General features: G+C 40.7%; 1 protein-coding gene across 1 annotated transcript in view; it reads left to right on the forward strand.

The window, feature by feature from the left end:
- Grin2a (glutamate receptor, ionotropic, N-methyl D-aspartate 2A) overlaps positions 1–16,298 on the forward strand; it is a 394,074-nt gene that overhangs the window by 329,853 nt on the left and 47,923 nt on the right. The window contains exon 11 of the mRNA XM_005391203.2: positions 5,308–5,468. Coding sequence (XP_005391260.1) covers positions 5,308–5,468 — 161 coding nt within the window. The remainder of the gene's footprint in view (positions 1–5,307; positions 5,469–16,298) is intronic.

Raw genomic sequence — 16,298 nt, forward strand, 5'->3', positions numbered from 1 at the left:
GATCTTGCCATGTAATGGTTGTGTATCTCTGCCTATATGAGTATCTCCAAGGCATCACTTCCTTATAAAACAACAATAGCAGCACTTTTCTGGCAAGGTCAGTGTGAGGATTAGATCCCATAAATGATCCTGTTACAAGTGCTATTTCTTCTTTTCCACTTCCTCTTCTCATTCCTCTTGGTCTCATGTTCTTCTCTCCTCCCTCCTTCTTCTTCTCTTTCTTCATAGTCATCATAACTACCTGACTCAAACCATTCCTCACATCTAAGGTTTAGAATGCTACTGTTCTGAGCTGGTCTTCTGCAACAGCCTGTGAAGGAAGTGTAAAGGACTTTGCTTAGCAAATGAGCCCATGTTTGTGTTCTCAAGGAGTCAGACTGCCTCTGTGCACTGTGATTGCACTGCTGAGTGGTCTCTCCCAGGCAGGCAGGCCTGAGCCAACTGTCCTCTGCTGAAGGCCACACCTGTTTGTGCTCACATCAAACATGCACCACTTCCCCACCAAAGAGTGTGCTAGAAATAGGTACTCTTATTTGCCGGATGTCCCTTATTTACAGATACAGAAGACAGACAGGTAGCTTTGCTAAATGTGTAACTTTCAGTTCATAATAAGAATAAAGAAATTTCCTAGTTAATTGCTGCATTTTCTTAAAAACTGTATTTACTAGCCCCACCTCTCTACCTCTCCATTATAAATGTTTGCCATATTTTATTCTGCTGGATGACCTTCAGACTTGTCTCCACATTGAAGGGGAAAAGAATTTCACAAAGTGGTCCTATGTTCTCAAAACTGAAGAGATACTGGCTGTGTTATTTGGCTATGGCTATTCTGGGTGATGGCAGATTCTCAAGAGTAATATACATGTAATTAAAATGTAATATGTAATATGATACATGTGAAGGAGTAGAGGGTACTGGTTGTTTTTCTAAGTACTATGCAATTGCAAAAGTGAACCCAAGCTTACAGATAGAGAGACTGAGGCTCAGAGAGCTTAATGGGCTGCCCCCAAATTATGCACTTCCTAAGTGGGAGATGAAAAACTGACTGAGACTTCCCTAAGCCCAAGATCCAGCCAGGGCACTCTTGAGAGAAGATGTGAGATCTCTGGACTCTGAGCCCTGTGATGACATTGCTCCATGGCCCTGCTGACAGTTGGAACATGGGCACTACCCCTTCCTTTGCTAAAACCCACATGTGTTCCTTTCTGCTTGCACATGTAGTGCTCTAGAAGAAGCTGCACCAGACATCATTCCTGTAGGAAACATTCAGTGTCTTCAGTGCAGACGTGGGCATCAGAGATGAGCCATCCTTGCTCCTAACTTTTCACACTGTAGGTCATGGCTTTTTTGTGAACCATGCTATTAATTTTAGGTTGTGAGTGACCATGAAAAAAATGAACATAATAGATAATATCAGACTATATCACGTGTAGAAAGAGTGAGTCCTGTGAGGTGTGTGTGTGTGTGTGTGTGTGTGTGTGTATGTGTGTGTGTACAGGGTGGTAATAAGTATATTGTGAGTGATGCTTTCAAAAGTTTGATAGTCTTAGTTCTAGTGGGAAAGGTTCTGGATGTGACCTTGGATTGAATATTATGTAAGGGATGATATATCAATGCCAGAGAAGTGTGAGAATGTCCCCAAGACTGTCTGTCCCTTTCTATTATGGTTTGTGTCTGGATGTCTCCCCAAAGCCTCATGCAGTCGTGGGGCTTCTAGAGCTTTTGATTGATTCATGGTCCAATGCTGGGATTATGGGTGTGAGTGCTACACCTGCCCTGAGGCAGGTCGCCTGCACACAATATAAAGGAGGGAAAGAAGCTTGCTCTCCTGCTCTGCTCCTCCCTTTTGCTCTTGCTGCTTTTGCTGTTATCTGCTGCCATGAACTGTTGCCCCCTGCCATGTGCCACCCTGCCTTGGAGCCAGCCGATTATGGACTGAAACTCCCACAAACTGGGAGCTAAATAAACCTTTCCTTCCTTAATTTTGGGCAGTAGATATTTTGTCTCAGCAACAAGAGAAAAGTAACCAAGACACTATCACTGAAAATCAGAAACAGGAAAGAAGCAAATCGTAAAAGAGCTGTATCGTTCCTCAGCAACAGATGGGGAGTGAAGTGGGAGGCATTTAGTCAAATAGGCTGTCTCTGGGTATCTCGGGAGATCATCAGTGGCTGCTAGAATGTGAGATTTATGAACAGTGCTATTACCACTGTTCCCCAGAGCAGGCACTCCTGAAAATAAGCCCAGGCTTGTGCTTTCAAGTTGGGTGATGAGTGAGGATGTTACAGGGCTGAGTGACTGTGAAGAGTGTTTTTCTGTACACACACACACACACACACACACACACACACACACACACTGCAAAGTGTGTTCTGGAAGGAGAATCTCATTTGGACAATGGATTGCTACTTCTCCCAAATCCAGTTATGGCTGCTTATTAGGCAGCAGCATGGTGAATGCAAGGAAAACAGTTTTCAACTGGAAATTTTAATTAACAGTGAAATGAAGCAAGAGCGTAGAGAAAAGAGTAATGTTTCTGGTTGGCCTGACTCTTGGGCAACTTGGATGCCCTCTCTGACTGTTCTTGGTTCTGTGGAAGACATGCTGGATTGGGAGTTGGAGAGACCTTTACATCATAGGCCGGGTGTTAACACCAACATGCCAGGTATCCTCTTCCTGTCTGGGTCTGCAGGTCCCCATGTCTAACTAAGGAAAGAGACACTAGCAATGATTTCTGATGAATGATAGCGTTAAGACTGTAGCCTGTGGTCAAGCATGTCTAGGTTTGAATTTTGGACCACTTTTAGTTAATAGTTCGTGCAACTTCCCTGAGCCTGTTTCCTTATCTGTAAAAATGAAGCCTCTAAGATTAGCCACCCAGCAGGACTATCCTGAGGATTAACTACTTGGCACCATGTTTGCTCCAACTAAGTCTTCAAAAAGTTCCACTCATCGTTATCACTAATTTCTAGTTCCAGAATTCCATATTTCATAGGAAAGCACAGCCTGTTCCCTCTTTCCCTGTAACAGTCATAAAAAACAAAAAGTGATAAGAGCTTTACTTTTGAACTTTTATTTGGTTCCAGGAACTATTCCAGTTATTTAAGAAATGTGGTTTTTTTTCTTCACAGTGACCCTATAAGGAAAGTACTTTGAAGAGCTCCATTCTACAGGTAGAAAATAGAGGCAGCATGAAGTAAAGTGACTTGTCTAAGGTTGCATAGTTTGTAAATGACAGTTTTACTTTCCAACCAGGAAGTCTGAGCACACATGCAACCCCTCCAGACGTGTCTCTAGGTTTCAGTTGTATTTCTGGAACTCAGAATTAGTTCTTTTGACTTCTACCCAGGTTGAGGTCCCGAAAGATCAGAGTTGAGGAAGGACAGTGTCTCATCCACAGCTGTGCCAGGACTGTGGTGTACTCTTTGGAGATATGGCTTGTGAGAGATAGGGTTATTTAAGGCTTGCTAGCAGAGAGGGAAGGGTCCAGTCGCAGTGAGCTGGACAGGAAGTGGCCAGGAGGTACTTGGAATGTGTAGTGACAGGGAGTTAGACTAGCCAATCACCAGAAGGTTTGAGGGCAGCATGCCAGCCAGGAAAATAGCCTGAGGGAACACAGTATACCACGGCAGCAGCCTGGGCTGGAGGAGTCCATACTGCTCTGATCCACACCTAGTTATTGCAGGGAGGTGGGTATTACAGATTGAGCTTCATACACAGTGACACCATTAGCCGGCTTTGTTCTGTTGTATAACCAGAATTTCAAAGAACTGCTGATTTAGCACACAAGCAGGAAGGCCGGTTCTACAGATCACACTGGTTTGTCCAGTTCCCAGTGTCCCTCAGATAATACTTATCATAGTGGTCTGGTTCCTGTCCACGTGAGGTAGGATGGAAGAAATAAAGATAGGCAGTAAAGATAGGTAGATAACAAAAATTGTAATTTTAGTATTGCGTTTTTGAGAAGAGCTGCAGTTTCAGGACATAAAAGTCACCCAAATTTACAATGCCTTTTTCCCTTCTAGGAAACACACTAAAAAAAAAATTCTTAGGGGTCTTAAAGACCAAATAAGCCTCTAAATTGGAGCCCATGCTTTTCAACTGCAAAGGGTTCTTCTCACAAACATCTATCCTTAAGGAAGCAGCACTGGTATTAAGTGGACAGCACTGCTCTACACTCCAAACACATGTAAATAGTTTGCATTCTAGCCTAGCACAAAATGGGCGGTCTGACAGACTGTAGGAATACACATCACCCATCCTGAGGACACCCTCAAGACCACATAAAAACCCCCATTCTCAGACCATCGTGTGCCTCTATCTTGAGGGCCTGCATTCCATCCTCTCTGAGTGCATACACTGGTTTGCCTAATGAACCTTTCTAATGCTTCTGACTGACGTGTCCTGTAATGTCTTTCTGGGGCATAAGTCAGTGAACCTACAACCTATCCCACAGATGGGATGAGTCAAGGTCCCCATTTCCTCTTGTAGGACCTCCTTTGACCCCTTCTTACAATATTTCCTTGACAAGGCAGGAGTCTTGGGATCTCCAAAGAGGTGTTTTAGGGACGTGCTGCTAAACACCCTAGTTTTCTTGAGGGATGATGCAGACAATATCTGTTAGTCAGGGGAGACTCCTGGTGCAAGCACAACATGCTTTATGAAAGCCCAAGAACAGACCAAGACTTGGACATCCCCTGGAAGCTAATGAATCAGTAGGGACTTCGGCTTTGCAAATAGTCAGGGAGCCTGCTGTGGGTCAGGCACTGTGCCTGGGGTATGCAAGGCCCTCAATGAGTACTGCCTGTGGGGATGACAGGATAAGCCAGTGAGTGGAGGATGAGTGAATGGCAACACAGAGTTATTTTCTGGTGGGTGCAAAGGTAATGGTTTTTAGAGAAAGGGGTGGTTGATGGCGATCACAGGAAACTTCTTCATAAAGCAGATAAATGCACTGGGCTAAACATTTATTTAGGAAGAGTGTATGCTCGTTTCTTTGACAACATATGACAATTCACCCCAACCAATATCTACTGAGCACACAACTAGGTCCTGTGCTGGGAACTTAGGGACATTACCAAAAATACATACACTGTTCCCAATCTAACTGGAGCTCACGGACCAATGGACACTGTGATTAAGTACAAAGAAAGCACAAAAATAAATGTGTTTTAATTGTCCTGCATGAATGAACTCATATTTAACTCCTGACAAGTAATGAAATCATAGCTAATTGCTTCTTCCTCTTTCACCCCTCCTGTGCCCTCCTCCTTCTCCTCTTCTCCTGTCTTCTTTCTCTCTCTTCAGTTTCAGAGACCTCATGACTATTCCCCGCCTTTTCGCTTTGGGACGGTACCTAATGGAAGCACAGAGAGGAACATTCGGAATAACTACCCCTACATGCATCAGTACATGACCAAATTTAATCAGAAGGGAGTGGAGGATGCATTGGTCAGCTTGAAAACAGGGTAAGGACACTAGTTTCTTTTTCTCAGCAGTCCCGCTGGCTGATAGACCTTGCCAAAATTGACTCTGCATGGCTTGATGCTTATCTTTGCTGCTGTGTATTTTTCCGGAGAGTGGCTGCCGGCCAGACGGACCCCAGTGGAGGGATGTTTTTGTTAATCTGATGAGCCTCCCTGAGTTGTGTTTAGTAAAAGCAAATCCACCACACTTGGAAATGCAGCAAACGAGAGGGGTTTCTTAAACTAATAAAGAAGTGGGCCCAACACCACAGGATATTTTAGCCACATCAAAAGACCTAAGAAGTGAGAATTTAAAGAAATGGAAACAAGAATTTCTAAAAATCAGATTTTGGGTAGGCATTTCCTTTGATGGGGGGCAGTGAGTGTAACATACTGAATATAGTTTTATGGAAGTCAGTGTAATATTGATGAAGGGGGCTGAGAGTTCAGCTCAGTGAAAGAGCACTTACCCAGCACTTTGTGTGAAACCCTGGGATTAATCCCCAGCACTGCAGGAAAAAAATAAAAAACGGTGAAGAAGAAAGAAAATACAAACCACCCCCTAAAGGTACAGTTAGCATTCTTATCTACCCATTGACACTGAAGTGTAGCATGCACCCCATCAATCACCCGTAAATCCACAGGGAAAACACGATACAGTGGTCCCAAGGTGAGGGCTTAGAGAGTGGGTATACTCTCCCTCACTGTGTTTGCTATGTGACCTAGGACAGTTGTTTAATCATCCTAAGCCTCACACATAAAGCAGGAAGAATAGGACCAATTTTATAAATATGTTGTGAGAACTGGAAGGGGAAATTTGATGGAAAGTACTTTGGGCAGTGCCTGGCACACAGATGACCTAACTGTTGGTCTTCCTGTTTCTTGTATAGGTTAAATTCTATTCCATGGATCTGAAGAAGTCAGGAGGTTGTGAAATATAATTTAGAAAGGATTCCATTAAAATGATTTTGCTTTTAACAGAGGAGTTCTCTAATGAGAGAAATTTTGACTATCCAGAAAATTAACTTCCATAGGAATTCCATTCGTCAGGGATGCCTGACCCTGACACCTGACTGCAGGTGTGCTCTTCAGCTTAGTAAATGACTTTCGTGTGTGCTGGCTGTTCTGAAGGCCAGTTGGAAAGGCTGTGCTGCTTGCTTTGTCTGGCTGGGGAGCGAGGGACCTCCTGGACCATCCAGGCTGGACTCTGCATAATCCCTCAGGCACTTTGGCCAAGAGCATTTTATCCTTTCAGCCACTGTTGGAATCTCGTTGGTATCTCAACAGGGCCTAGAAGAGCACTTATTTGGAATTTAAGCCCATGACTTATCCAAAATGAATTCATACACTGCTCATTCTGGCTTGGAATAATTTTTTTAACTTTTAAATTAAAGCATAACAAAAATGTAAATATTACAAATATTAAGGTTTGTGGCTTGATGGCTTTGTAGGAAATGATCATCCAAGAACATCCCCAGTACCCTCTTCCACGAACCATCCTCACTGCCTAAAACCAGTGATTCTTTTTTTGGTGGTTTTTTCAACATATAAATAAAATACCATTTGTTCTCTTTTTTGTTTGTCTTCTTAGGCTCAACATTCTGTGTGTGAGATTATTGCATGTAATTCCAGTTCTGTCATCCCCACCGTGGTAGAGAATTTCCTGGTTGGAATATGCCACAAATTTATCTGTCTCTTCCGATCTTGATGAACACTTGGGTAATGTCGTGTTTTGGGGTATTATGAGTAGTGCTTGTAAGGACATTCTCACACATGTATTTTGCTGTGTAAGTGAGTGTATTCTCCTTGGTGTAAACCAACAACTGGAATTACTGGGTCATAGACTGTGCATATATTTAACTTGAGTAAATACCAGAAAAGACAGATTTTTGCTGACTTTCCACCTTAGTCATGGGTACAGAGTTTTTGTTTGTTTTCACTTGGTATTTTAATCCATATCTGTATTGTTGCTTCAGACAGACCACCAATGCAATGGGGATGACAACGTAATGGGGAAACAGTGATTGAAGCCTGGCTACCTCCCTCTTCATCCACTCAATCATCCAGAGCTCAAAATGGGTTATTTTTTTCCTTTTTCCTTTTTCCCTATCTATAATATCCCTCCCAAAGGATTACAGAAATGGAAACCAATCCTGGCTGTAGATTTTACAAATTGTTTTCTGGAATAATAACTATGACATCCATCTTAGAACACTGGGGCAGATGGTGGGTCACTCTATACTCAATCTCTCATGTGGGTGATGCTTTGCAATGTTACTCTAAACTCAGAAACTAGAGCTAATGGGATTTGAGTCTTTCTTTAAGAAATAATTTAGAATAACCCTTAGGGGTGAGTGCATAGCAGTGCTTGATCTTGGAGATTCAGTTTTGCTGGGGTTAGTGTTAGGGAAACCACATGTGTTAAAAGGATCCTGGTTACTTAAGTAAATTAAATTAAATTTTGACTAGATAACACATACACGATTCCAAAATAAAAATATATGTGGAAAGATGGACAGCGATGTCGTCCACATTGTTCCTTACCTACCTAGCTCTCTCCCTGTACAGTAACCACATTACTCTCTAGTCAGACCAGCATATTCTTCCAGATCTTTCTGTATGAGTCCACAACCTTAGATTATTTCCAGTCTTTTGCTATTGCAAACAATGTTGCAAGGAATATCTTTGCAACATGTTTCATGTAGTGTTAAATAAAGTATCCTGAAAAAGGGGTCAAGGACTATAAGTAGTTGTCATTTTGACAGATACTGACAAGTTCTCTCGAAAGGAACTTCATATTTATTACATCAATATACGGGAGCCCATTTCCCATAAGTCTTATTTTTAATTTTAAGGAGAATAAAAAAAAATGAGAATGATACAGAATTTCAAAACAACATAAGAAATCAACAATGGTTGTTATATTGCATATTGTTATCTTCAAAGTAGTTCTTCAGATGACCAGACATAGGCATGCAAAATTGATCAATTAGGCATATAGGCATGCAAAATTGATCAAACAATTAGGTATTTTGCCAACATACTGTGTAAACTACCTCCCCAAATTTTGCTGAGGTAAACAAATGTGCCGACATGTTTTTTGACTTGCACCTTTTATTATCAATAAATTTTGAACACATTTTTCATGTATTAGTTACCCATAATTTCTTTCATCATGTTTTCCATTGATAAGTTGGTCTTTTTCTGGATAATTTATTAATTAGAGGGATGACGTTTACATTCTGGTGTGATTACAAATATTTTCACGAGATTTTCATGGTTTCTTTGTCTTTTAAACTTGCTGATGATATTTTCTCCATAGAGACTTTAACTTTTTGTAGTCAAATATACTAATCATTTTTAAACATTTTGGATTTTGAGTCATAACTCAAAAGTCCCCTTTTTTAAGGTTACAAAATAATTTTCTCATGTTTTCTTCTATATTGGTTGCCTTTTTAATGTTTGAAAGTTTTCCTGATGTGCAATGGGAGATATAACTGCAACTCTTCCAAAATATGAAAGCCACCCGCAGAACTACACCACGATCTGACAAGTCCTCTGTGCTGATCTTGTGATCTCATCATTCCAAAGCAAAATGATTGTCTTTTCTATCACACTTCGAGATTTTTTCCTTCTCACTCATACCCCTTCTTTCCTTTTTAAAGTTTTTTTCATTATGAAATGTATTGCTGTTTAAGGGATACAAAAAACAAAATGAACTCATGCACCTAACATCCACCTTTTAAAAAATAGTCACTTATCTCCTTCACCACATACAGCACCTCTAGAAATTTCCAACTCTCTGAAGGTAAAGGGAGGCAGCCCCATCAGAGCTCCTGAATTTCAGGACATCCCTTTGTGGCATCCCTAACACCCTAGACCAGTGGTTCTTGACTGGGAACCTGCAGAGGATATAGGGAGGCTACTGGTTCCATCCCTCCACCCACCAGTCTCAGGAGCATCTGCTGTTTGGGATACATGGGCATGAACACAGTGAAATATGAGCTCTAATTTCCTGGGAGACCATCGGATTATGGCTGAGTGAGTGTTCCAGCTGGGTGTGAGTCCAGCCATGGTTTTGGACAAGTCATGTCACCTCTCTGAATCTCAGTCTCCTCCTCTAAAAAGTGAAAGGGCTGAATTATTTGAAGTCTGACATATTTTAGAGACTCTTTATTTATATTAAATAATCAAAATCCAAACAACTTACATATGTACATGATTTTCAGTTTTACAGAAATTTAGAAAAATGTTCTGAGGCTGGATGGCTCCAAACTTGGCCAAGTGACTAACTGTACCTGAATCACATAACTTGTTAAAACACAGGTTCCTGGGCCTGAGGTAGGACTGCACCCAGGAAGCCTATGAATCTTTATTTTAAATAAGCATTTTCCCTTATCCTGATCCAGGTGTGATTTTGAGACATGCCAAAATTTGATAACAGCTTTCCTAAAGGAGTCCAATAAACACATTAAATTGAGACAGACATATACAGAGTAGGCAAACCAGTTCTTACCTTTGAACGCCATCATGGCTTGAAAAGCACTACTCTAAAGGAACTTGAAATTTATGCTTCACTATGTATTGGAATTCATTAAAATGGAAATAAAGAAATTATCAGGTAAATCAGTGAGGAAATATGACTTGATGTGTAAACGTGGACAGAGATAGGATTTTCAGGAACAGGGTTGTCAGAATGCAGGCTCTCTTCCAAAGGTGGAAGAACTGTAAGTGATTCCAGGTTCCTAAACTAATGTTTCTCAAAGTATAGCCCAAATCTGGTTCAGGAGAATACTAATTAAAAAGTGGCTTCCTGAGCCAGGTGAGTTGAAATCCCACAGAGAGGGTCCTGGAAATCTGCATGATTCAACATGCTCTTCAAGTTATTCCAATGTACACTGATCATATTTTGAGAATATTTGTTCTAGAAGAGGGAACTGAAGCTGAGGGAGAAAAGATGGATTTAGATTTACAGATGTTCTGTCTCCAGAAGATGTTTTTCTCCCGTTTTTGCAAACTGTGGGCAAAACTGCAAGCATAGCGCTTATAACACTTAAATTAAACAATGTCTCTGGAACTCTGGAGAGCCTACTATTTCAACACATAGGGTAGTTCATGATTTTTTTAATTTCCATTGATTTTCATGTACATATACTTATGTTAATCAGCTTTTCTGCTACTGAGACAAAATACCCAACACCTGTAGTTTAAATAAGGAAACGGCTATTTTGGATCACAGTTTCAGAGGTTTCAGTCCATGGTTGGCTGGCTCCAAGGCAGAAAAATCATGGTGGAAGGGCATGGCAGAAGGAAACTGCTTTACCTATGATGGGTGGAAGCAGAAGAGCAGGGGAAGAGCCGGAGTCAGAGAAAGGGGCAGGGGACACTCCTACCTCCTAACACCACACTCAGCTATGAGCTCATTAGCGGGTCAATCCACTGATGAATGTGGTGCTCCCACCATCCAATCAATTTCTGAAAGCCCATCTCTGAATACCTCTTTGGGGAGCATTTTGGATCTAAACTATAAAAACAGATTTAATGAGAAAGTTCCAATTTTTAAGGAGCATCAAACTTCACCCTTCATATTCATATTCAGTTTCTTTCTTAGCCCAACAATGTTGGGAAACAAGTGTCTTTTGGCTTCTTTTAAACAGGGTAGTTGGAGAGAACTTGAACAAGGTTGTCTTTTCTATTGACCATCTAATCACTTTTAAGAGTATAGATCAATGATATTAAATACATTCATGGTGTTGTGCAACCATCATCACCATCCATCTCCAAGACCTTTTATCTTGTGAAACTTAGACTCTACCTCTAAAGCAAAAGCTGTCCATTTGCCAACCCTTACCCCAGGCAATAACCTGTTTCTACTTCCTGTGTCCATGGTTGTGACTACTCTATGCACTTCACATAAGTGGATATGCAATATTTGGGTTTTTGTGACTGGCTTTTAACACTTAGCACAATATCCTCAAGGAATATCTATGTTATAGCATGTATCAGAATTTTCTTCCTTTTAAAAGATGTATAATATTCCATTGTATGTATATAACATATTTTTCTCATCCATTCATATATCAGTGGACAAGTGAATGACATTCACCTTTTAACTATTTTGAATAATGCTACTATAGCTGATATAGTGGCACATACCTATAATCCCAGCCTCAAGAGAGGCTGAGGCAGGGGCTGGGGATTTAGCTCAGCGGCAAAAGCGCCTGCCTGGCAGGCGCAAGGTCGTGAGTTCAGTTCCCGGTACCAGAGAAAAACCAAAAAAAAAAAAAAAAAAAAAAAAAAAAAAGAGAGGCTGAGGCAGAAGGATCATAAGTTTGACCCCAGCAAGGGCAACTTAGTGATTTAGGAAAACCCTGTCTCAAAATGAAAAATAAAAATGGCTGGAGATGTAGCTCAGTATAAAGGCCCTATGTTCAGTCTCTAGTACTACACACACACACACACACACACACACACACACACACACAATGCTGCCATGAACATAGGAGTGTCTTTATCTCTTTGCATCCTTGATTTCAGATTTTATGCTTTTACACAGAAGTAGAATTGCTGGATCATAAAGTAATTTTATTTTTAATTTTTGAGGAACCACTATTTGTTTTCTGTATTGAATATAAGATAGCAGCTATCCTTCTTACATTCCTACCAATATTGCAGAAGTGTTCCAATTGCTCCATGTTCTAGCCAATACTTGTTCAGTGGTATCTCCTTGTAGTTTTGATTTGCATTTCTCTAAGGATTAATGACACTGAGTACTTTTCCTGTGCTTATTTGCTATCTCTGTGCTTTCTTTTGGGAAGAGTTTATTCAAGTCCTTTGCCCATTTTCCGCTCAAACAATGGTTGCCTTTATTTTTCAGTTTTTAGTTTTGTTAGTATATATATCTTTGCAATACACAGTAATCACATTCCTTATGGGGAGCTGGTGCATGCACATGACATATCTTAATTCTCCTTTGCTCATTTTTGAAGTTTTTTGTTGTTGTTGGGTTTTAGGAGTTCTCCGTATCTTTTGGATATTATTCTCTTATGTGTAATATTTGCAAGTTTTTTCTGCCATTCTGTAGATTACCTTTTTACATTTTAGTTGTCATATTAGTAGTATTTTTGATACACAATTTTTCTTAAATTTTAGGGAGGGTTTTCATTTGGCAATGAGTACCTGAATACTCAGGTAATTATTCTTAAGTGCTCGCCTCTAGTGATTGAGATACCACAGTCCACAGGCTTCGAGAGGTGGATGACTGAGAGATGGTGTTCCATTTGGAGTGGGCAGGACAGGGAAAAGGAAGGCTGTTTCAGAAAGACAGTGCAGAGTAAGTGGAGGCATGGAGGAGCATGAGGTCAGGTCTTGGCACAACCTTTACATTTACACCATCCTAACTGCATAACATCTGCGTGTTTCTTGAGACCATACAATTTGTGAGCTGCATTCCTGAGTGTGTCACATGTATAATCTCACTTGACACTCATGTTAATCCTATGGGCTGATTAGCACTATTGTCTCCTATAGGAGATGAAGAATATGGAGCTCAGCAAGGTTAACTGATTACTCAACAAGCTATTTAACTACATAACTATGAGCACATTGTAGAATTACTATGTGCAGGAGTTGGACCTACCTCCCACTTGGAAATGCCAGCTAGGCAGTTGCTTGCATAGGGTTAAAGTTCAGGAGGAATTTGGAAACTGGAGTTATACACATACATCGTCTCTATCATATGTAGTATATATTATTATACCATATACATATATAGTAGACATATATAGTATACACATAGTATATAGATATATGTATACAACACATGTTATATAATATATATATTACATATGTATGGTATGCATTATGTATTGCATATTATATATGTGTGCCATATATACCATATCATATGATAATCTGAGTGTTGATAAAATCATGGCATCCTCATTTCTATGGTCAGAAGGAACTGGTGTAGAGATACCATGCTGTACTGCAATTGCAAAGACAAAAGTAAACTTGTAGTATATAAAGATCCTCTTTGAAAGTTAGTTGCAATGCAGAGAAAGCTCTGGCAAGGATGCCATTCTAGCATGGTTTATTTGCTGTGTTTTATCAGTCAAACAAAATCAATCCCAGGTGGTTCATTTTCAGCCGCTGAATTCGAAAGCAGGCATAGCCATCAGGGTTGGGAGAACTCTGCTAAATGGGACTGCATCCTCTCTAGAGAAAATCAGATCGACAATGACCTGGTTTCTGAGATCCACCCCCACAATGCAAATAAAGCTAAAAAGTAATTGCTATCACATCAGAGTTAGGAAATATTTTTTCTTAATGAAAACCTAGGAAAGCAAAGACATCTTTCTTTTATTGTCCCTGAAATTACTTTGTGGTAACTCTACTAAGACAATATTAAAGGCTTTTTCAAGGCCACTAATAAAAAGTGTTAAAAATAGAAGTTAGAGTCAGGGTTAAGAAGTTGAATAAAGTGGAATCACAGTTTTGTAAACAGAGAAAGGAAGAGAGAAGGAAAGAGAGAAGAAGGATGGAGACTAAAAGGAAATGAGTCGTGAAGTTGACAGAAATATTGCTGGGTAATTAGGATTATGCTTTTCCTTATATCCTTTTATATTTAACAATTTTTCTGCAATACAAGTATTACACTAATACAACTATATTATAGCAGAATTCTTTTCTTCTTCCTTTCTTCTTCTTGTCTTTGTGGACATGTCATATAGTTTACATAGGCTGAATCAGTGTATGCGCAGATATCTGTTTTTTGCTTTTCTTGGTTAAATCCATATAATTCTGTTAGATAGTTTCCACATGTAACAACTAGGTGATATTAGATTGAACTAGGAAAATATTAACAACTTTCGTCATGCAGTGCTTAGCTAGCAATAACTACTGGAAACAAAAGCTTGCTAATACTGATCTTGGAAGGTGTTTTGCTGAGAATGTTTTTTATGTGACCTCTCAGACTTCTTTACCACAAACAGCGTCATTTTCTTTGGTTTAAGGCACGCTTTTATCTATGGACAACATAATTCTTGTAAATACTCATAGTTCCCTTTCAACTTGGGCCACTACATAACTCAGAGCCTAATTTGTGATTTCTCCTTTAGCAACTGTGGAAAGATATGGCCTCAATCTGTTTACTGACTTTCCCTAAAGCCACAGATACTATTCCACCTCTGAATTCACTTAACTCAAATTACTTGAAATCTATACCTCATTTTTGGATATCTTTTATAGCCACCTGAGTTGTTTTGGGAATGGAGTGAGGTATTTCTAACTACTAGGTAGCATTTACATTTATTGGGAGTTTACCTATGTGTAGGTACTGTTCTGAATGCTGCTGCATTATCTCGTCATTATCCTTTGAGACCTTGACTGTCATAACTTCCACCAGTAATCCAGGAAATAGGCATTGAGGGATTAAACACAGTGTCTGAGGTCAGTCATCCTGTAGACCTTGTGCTGTGAATTATAACTTAAATAAAATAATAACTATGACCCTTCCTATATAGCATTGCACAGTTAAGCTGCTGTCACTTGCTCACTGTTATACAAAACCTGATGTGAATTTTGTTCATATTTGAACTTTAAACTCTCCATTTTATCTATGGGAACTTAATGCTGCTTCTGCCATTGAGATGAGAAAAAGAAATAGATCCACAGGGAGTGGAAGAGATGTGTCCCTTAAACTGGGAGTGGAGCCACAGACCGCACATGTTTTGAAAGTTCCTCCTGGGGAGAATAATGAAGAAGCAGCAACTCCCTGGCAGATTCTGCATCCTTACAGGCTACGTCCTGCTATATTGATCACAGAACTCATACCAGAACTTGATCATTTCATCCCCATTTCTTCCTGCATTCTCTCCATCATACAGAGGAGGAAGCTGGGGGTCAGGGGTTAGCAGCAGCTGGCCCAAAGCTTGACATCTGTGAGAGGCAGAGCAAGCATTCAGAAGCAGACCCAGCTGTCCTGTTGACCCATGATGTGTTAAACCTCAGATTGCCCTGAGAAAGGGAGAATTTTCAGCAGGGCTGGACCTGCTTGTTTCCAGGTAGTAGGAGTAGAGCGGGGACACAGAAGCTCTTGCCCAGCAGAAGCTCGGATTTGGCATATCTCTCTTCCATGCTTTTTTCTCCACAGTTAAAATTCTAAACAAGGCTCCACTGACCTGGGTGCTGAAGTGGCCCCAGGATTCAAGTATCTGCTTCGGATGTACTTTTACCCATGTCATATGCATCAGCCATAGGGAGCAGAGAGTTTTCTGTGTGCTGTGCTAGCTCAAGATGCACAAGGCATGAAGCACAGATTGAGAGACATTGTCTACACCTCCTTGTAAGTGCATGGGACCAGCTTTGATAGGTGCCTCTTCTCTGGCAGGCCAAGCCCATTCCTCTTGCAGAGAAATGCAGGTGGAGAGAGCTCAGGTGCTGCACCTTAAGATTCCCCCACTACAGTGATGGCCCAGGGAAGCGGCAGTGCACTGATGGCATACCTGCTGAGGCTGGCTGTTTGTTATCAATGAAAGCTCTGGAAGGTTTACCATCGCTGGCCTAGGGTTGCCATACACAGGTGTCACACCTTGCTGGCTTGCATTCAGTTCATACAGAAATGCATTCTTTCACAATTATGGAGGCCAGGCATCCAAAATCAAGGCATGAACAAGGTCCTGCTCCATGCAAGGACTGTAGAAGAGCATCCTTCCCCATCTTTTCCCTTCCGGTGGCTTCCAGGACTTCCTAGCTTGTGACACCTCTTTCTGACTCTGCTTCCATCTCTACATGGCCCTTTCCCCTTTGTTCATCTCCTCTTTCTACAAGGAC

The sequence above is a fragment of the Chinchilla lanigera genome, unplaced genomic scaffold (assembly GCF_000276665.1).
Source record: "Chinchilla lanigera isolate Chin_1 unplaced genomic scaffold, ChiLan1.0 scaffold00041, whole genome shotgun sequence".
NCBI lineage: Eukaryota > Metazoa > Chordata > Mammalia > Rodentia > Chinchillidae > Chinchilla > Chinchilla lanigera.